The 6,233-nt window shown below is 37.6% G+C and overlaps 1 protein-coding gene across 3 annotated transcripts in view; it reads right to left on the reverse strand.

The window, feature by feature from the left end:
• Positions 1-1,546: 1,546 nt before the first annotated feature.
• Positions 1,547-6,233, reverse strand: part of LOC107674895 (fermitin family homolog 3-like) — a 16,961-nt gene continuing 12,274 nt past the window's right edge. For 2 of the 3 annotated variants that reach the window (XM_016469039.1, XM_016469038.1), the window contains 3 exons: positions 4,978-5,102; positions 2,161-2,302; positions 1,547-1,985 (listed from right to left, as the gene is read on the reverse strand). In XM_016469039.1, coding sequence (XP_016324525.1) covers positions 1,806-1,985; positions 2,161-2,302; positions 4,978-5,102 — 447 coding nt within the window. In that variant the 3' untranslated portion in view covers positions 1,547-1,805. Of the gene's footprint in view, positions 1,986-2,160; positions 2,303-2,543; positions 2,831-4,977; positions 5,103-6,233 lie in introns of those variants that run through there. The other variant, XM_016469040.1, reaches the window with a different exon arrangement.

Raw genomic sequence — 6,233 nt, forward strand, 5'->3', positions numbered from 1 at the left:
CTTTCTATAGATATATTTATCAAGACAGTGAGGCAAGTATTCGCTGAGTTTCGGTTTATCAGAAGCCTACTGCTTGGTCGATACTTTAAAAAACAAAAAAATTACATTTAACGAACAAAAAATTCTCCAAACATTTTTCTAAATTAACTTAATAAAATAATGAAACGAAATATAATCACTTTGCCATTTCATACAAAACTGAACTATTTTAGTTGCTGAAACAGTATAGGCCTATAAGCTGTTTTGGCAGAAGGGGGAAAAAAAGACGGGCTCGGGTCGGTAATTCTGGTAAGCTGTCGGACACGGGCTGGGATAGGGCTAGATTGAGGCCCGTGCAGGGCTCTAATATCTCTGCCTTTCGTTGACACATGATACGACACAAATCAGCACTGGGAGGTTATGCATGCCCGTCCGCTACGCCACTGCTTATAGCCTATTAAATATTGGTTCAAATAAAGGCAATAAGTCAATTTTTTATAAAGGTTTACTAATACTATAGTTAACTCTGGATTCAAGAATTAGCTTTTCATTAGGGCAACTACAAAGGACAATTTAATAGTTCTAATAAACTTTAATTGCAGAAAAATATGAATTCAATAATTAAGAGCCTGCAATATAATGGAATATTAATATTGATAAATGCATTTTAAGTATTCAAAAATATCATTTGTTTTCGTTCGTTATTTATTAATAAATATTTATTCCAATTGCCCTAACCCCAGCAAAACATTTATGGGGGACTGTGTGGGCCAGATGGGCTGAATTTTAGCACCAGTCCAGCCCTGATGATTCTCCTTTTCTAGGGCCAGAAAGAAGCCTTCTAATAATAAAATTATTTAAACTAAACTCCTTAAGGGAGCTGTATATGCTCAAGTGTTGTTGCTGCTTCTGGAAACCTGTTTGCTTTGACTTCATATATCTGGTGTATTTATTCTTTTAATGTGTTGTAGCCTGGAAAATTTAGTGTGCATACACATTGTATCTCTGTGTGTTGGAGATTTGATAAAAAAAAAATGTATTCCTGTTGTAGAAAACGTTGTGGCACCAAGATAGGCTACTATGAAGGGGGGCCCTTGGGTTTGCTATAGCCCCAGGGCCCTATGTGTTCTTAATCTGGGCCTGGCTGTAGACTGCATGTTGCTCCAGCTGTATAAACATAGATCGGTAAATGCTACTGCTAATATGGAGTTTTTGCTATTTATAATTGCAATTTAAGCGTAAAAGAGCATCCTGTGCAATACAGAATTAATTTTAGTGCACAGGATGCTCCTTTGCATACTCTGCTATACGCAATGCTTGTGAAACTTGCACTGTGGTTTCCTGCTCCAAATTGTCACCACAGTGTACCCTTTTTAACACTTGAGCTGCAAGTCAAACATTGTAACGTCACCTGCATTGCTATATTTAACACAGTGGACTTCCATACATATATTAATACAATAATACGAATGCTTGAACTCTGAATTTAAGAACAATAAAGAGCCAACAATAACAATCAGATGCATAAGAATTAAAGCAAAAGGCTGACAATGTTTTACAGTGAAATTTAATAACTACAAGATATGGTGTTAACAGTAAAACTGAAAATAACCTACAATAAGATTGCTCAAAGCCAATTAAAACATAGACAGAGAAACATCACAAAATGAAACACCTCAGGTCTCACAAACGTGTCAAGACACAATAGTGTTTTTTAAGGGAAATATTTATGAATGGCCATATCTGTATGTGTATTTATTTTATTTATTTTTATTTTTTGAAGATCTTATTATCTTCAGTCCATAGGTACACAGACTTTATTTTCCTCATAGAGCTTCATGGCCGCCTGTCAGTTTGTGAAACAACTCTTCATTCAGAGTGTCACTCTGCTCCCGACTTCGAGTGGACATGAAGATGTAGCCACCGATGTACTCGTGGACAATCTTACAATCTGCTGTCACACAGCTGAAGGCGATGTTCACATTGCCATCAAACTCAATGGCAACCTGGTACAGATATGGCAGGAATTTATTATTTTACACCGTGATATTTATATTAACATGAGAGCTTGGAAAAACTGACAAATCTCATTGGTATAGAACAGGGGTAGGCAAGTTTGGTCCTAGAGAGCCGCAGTCCTGCAGAGTTCAGCTCCAACCCTAATCTATAAAGTCGGATTACCTGTTTGATGTCCCAGTTGACATTCCATTGCCTCATGGTGTTGTATCTCCAGGTTTTCACAACATCTCCAACACTCAGGTCAATGCGGATTAAACGATTATTGGCAATGCCAAGCACCTCATCCTTACGGCAACCCTTAAACCTTATGTGGACAAAAATAATATGTGTTTTTTGATAATGTCACTTATAATGTGATATTATTTTGGTTAAATTATGTCATACTGAATTTTCAGTCCACACTGAAAATTCCAAAAGACAAATTGCACTTTAAATACCAGGATAATGTACTTAAGTATGGAATGTTGGACACTTCATAGACTCAACTGTCGCAAGGAGGCTATCACACTTGAAGATGCATGACAAAATAACTTTTAAAAATGTATGCAATACACAGTTAAGTATACAAGTATAAAAAGTACACAGGCAGTGTATAAGTGCATAGTGCATCATTTGAGGTGTAATTTGTTTTATTTGTTTCTGTTTCCTTTGTTGCCTTGGTTTCTCCTGCTGTTCATTTCTTGTCATGGATACCCATGTTATTGTCAGTGTCTCAGATAGTTCCTTCTTTCTCCCCTTGTAAATATAGCCTTCTGTTTCAGTTGTTCTCTGTCCATTCTCGTCAATGTCTCATTAGTTGCTGGATGTTGGGTTATTTTGGTTGCTTTGCACCCTAGTGTTACACCCATAATTAGTGTGGCCCTTATTGGTTAAAGTACATTGAAAGATAAAATTGCAAGAAAAAAATATAAAATACAAAAATACCTGAGAAATATAAAAACTGCATGTCTACTAACTCTAATTAGAGTAGGTATTAGTAGACTGGTAACACTTTATTTTAAGGACCAAATTAGGAGTTTGTTGAGGGGAAAACTTAATTGTGAATATGTGTTCCCTAATCTAAAGTGTTACTGGTAGACTGTTAATTTAGGGTTAGTAGAATATATTGGCTTGTACTTGCAATCTAATACCAAAATGAATGGTAGAACTAGCAAAACGTTTTGTCCTTGCTTTGAATAGTCAAATGACTTTGCTTCCTAAGAATGTCGAATTACTTTACTTCCTAAGGTGGGGGAAGTGAATGTACAGCACTCTCTTTCACCTTCAGTAACCATGACTGAGGATCAAGGCATCTAACCCCCAGTTGCTCCAGTTGGCGCTGGAGCAAATGGCTGCCCACTACTCCAGGTGTATGTTCACAGTGTGTGTAAGCAGTGTTCACTACTCACTGCTGTATGTGTGCACTTGGATGGGTTAAATGCAGAGCAGAAATTCTGAGCATGGGTTACTATACTTGGCAACATGTCATGAAAATGGCAGAACAATCGCAACTTCTTTGTTATTTTTCCTAAATGAAGATCATGTAACAATGCAAATACAAAAAAGAGGTATAGTACAATGGACTTCTCTCAAAGACTGAAGAACAAATGCAATTCATTATGCAGATTGTCAGAGAGCACCAAAATCTGTTTCCAGTTTCTGCGGCTAAAACATGTTGGTTTGTCATCACGATCCAGAGCAGATCGCAAAATATCAGCAGTGTTGTAATTTAACTTTTTGTTTTAAGATTTTATTTTTGCCATTTTATGTTTTTATTTCAATAGGACAGTAAGTGGACATGAAGCGAAGTGGGACGGGATCGGGAAAGGTCTGCAAGCTGGGACTCAACCTCGTGATGCCTGAAGCACAACAGTGTTACAGTATATGTCAGTGCACTGCCCACAAGGCTATCGCCCCCAATGTAATTTATCATTGTTAGACTAACAACACTGTTCTGTGGTGTCGTTTTTAACCTAATTCACAGTTTACTAATGGTTTTGTATAATTATTAATTACATGCTGTTATGATCATTAAGACAGAATTTCAACTTTGTTGAGCACACCCTAAACGCTGTCCAATCTCAGTGAAATTTGGTTTGTTTCCATTTCTCATGAAGGAGAGTTGACTGGGTGGGTGGTTGGGGGGATACATCCAAAATCAACAGAAAACAACCAGTTTTAGCATTTAATGAGATATGTAATTTATGTTTGTTTAAATGTCAGGCTTTTATGAAAATGACTTTTGCAGATCAACTCAGTGCCCACTTGGGAATCTCTTAGAACAGCCTCTAAATCACAAAATGCAACATGAAATGTAGAGATAAGGCACAGTTGAACTTTGCAGTATCTAGTTCTTATGGTTTAAATTAATTTATTCCTATAAGCTACAAAATACATGGAAGACTGAATCTTTGCAGCATTTAAATATTTATAATACTCTGAAATAGTAACAGTAAAATTAATGACATATGTTCTTGCTTCGGCCCGTAATTTGAAAGTATATAATTTGATCTGTTTGTGCAGATTGTCACCCTACTCGGTCACATGTCACTTCACTTCACTTAAAAGTAAAAAAAAAAAAGTCATATTATACATGTATATAATGTCAGGATCTGAACCTCATGCATAAACTTACACTACCAAAACCCAATCAGCTTTGAGCAAAGTGACACATATGTGACAGTTTCCCTTGCTCCAAATTAAGATTCACTATATATTATATATTATAACAGTTTTAAAGATAAAGGTCTGGCTTTTAGTGATGATTATTTATTATAATTATTTTATATAATTTATCATTATTATACCCTTTATCCTTTACACAAGTCATTTTAGTTGACATTATTATTAAGGTTTTATTTTAAATTAATATAAATATATAATATGAGGTATAAATACGCTTTAGAATCAATAGATACAGCTTTAAACTTTAAAGCTTTAAAAATAGGTGCATGACACACCTACAGGGCTCTGCCTACATAGAAATTTGACTAAACTCACCTGACTACAATATAAGAGAGGCCAAAGTCAGGCAGAGCCTGCCAGATCTGAAGGAACTTCTGAATGGCATCTGTTAATGAGAGTTGAGCTACATTCTGATAGGCCTCCAGGATCCTCGGCGTGAGCTGAACAATTAGAGGGAAAGAGAGACCAAACTGAGGCCTGTCCACACAAACTGTCCACACGTACATGGGTATTTTTATAAACAGAGTTTTTCCTTCTTCCGTTTAAAAAAAAATCTCCGTCCACATGAAAACACAAAAGCATGCTATGAAGCACTGGCAAGAGCATGCCAAACCAACATGTGGCGATATAATCTCAACCGTAAAGCCATGTTGGGCAATCAGAAGCCTGAAAATGTTTCCAGTAGGCAGAGATAACAGCGCATGCTCCGACATCATAAGCCAAAATCTCCGGTATCTCACGATAACACTGCAACCCGAGTTTTTGAAAATCTTTACCCTGGCAGGAGTTTTAAAAAATATTCGGTTTCAGTGAACTGGTGCTGCGTTTGCATGTGGATGAACAGCCAAATCACATAGAAAAAGCTGCGGTTTTGAAAATACCCGTGTTCGTGTGGACAGGGCCTTAAGTTCAAGAGAAACAAAAAGCATTGAAGATTACGTTATATAATGGTTACACTTTATTTTGATAATCCACTTTAGACATTTTACTAATTATAAGTAACTTTGCACCTGCATTTCTACTAACTCTAATTAGAGTAGGTATTAGTAGACTGGTAACACTTTATTTTAAAGTCCAAATCTTACTATTAAGTAGCGGCTTATTAGCATGCATATTACTAGCATACTGGCTGTTTGTCACGGAAACGGATATGTGGAGGCAGGCAGGACGACGAGGACGACAAGGATTCCAATAATGACATTTATTGTAGACACAACAAGGCAGGTTCAGGTAGGTGAGACACACACTCGGGGTAACATTAACAATAACCGACACCAATGCTCAGACAGACAGGAACTAATATGGGGTGAACAATTAGAGGCAGACAGGTGAGCACGATGACGGTGATTAACTAATGATTAGACGGGCTAAACCAACACAAAGGGAAGAAACCACAACAAACAGTCCACAGGGGCGTTACAGTACTCCCCCCTCCCAGAAGGTGCGTCCTCGCACCGTAGAAACAGGGAGGGGCGGAGGGGGACTAGGAGGAGGATCATCCAACGGCGGCGGAGCAGGTGGTGGAGGAGCCCGAGGCGGAGATTCGGGAGGCCATGGCGGAACAGGGGACT

This window comes from Sinocyclocheilus anshuiensis, unplaced genomic scaffold (assembly GCF_001515605.1).
Source record: "Sinocyclocheilus anshuiensis isolate Anshui unplaced genomic scaffold, SAMN03320099.WGS_v1.1 scaffold1652, whole genome shotgun sequence".
NCBI lineage: Eukaryota > Metazoa > Chordata > Actinopteri > Cypriniformes > Cyprinidae > Sinocyclocheilus > Sinocyclocheilus anshuiensis.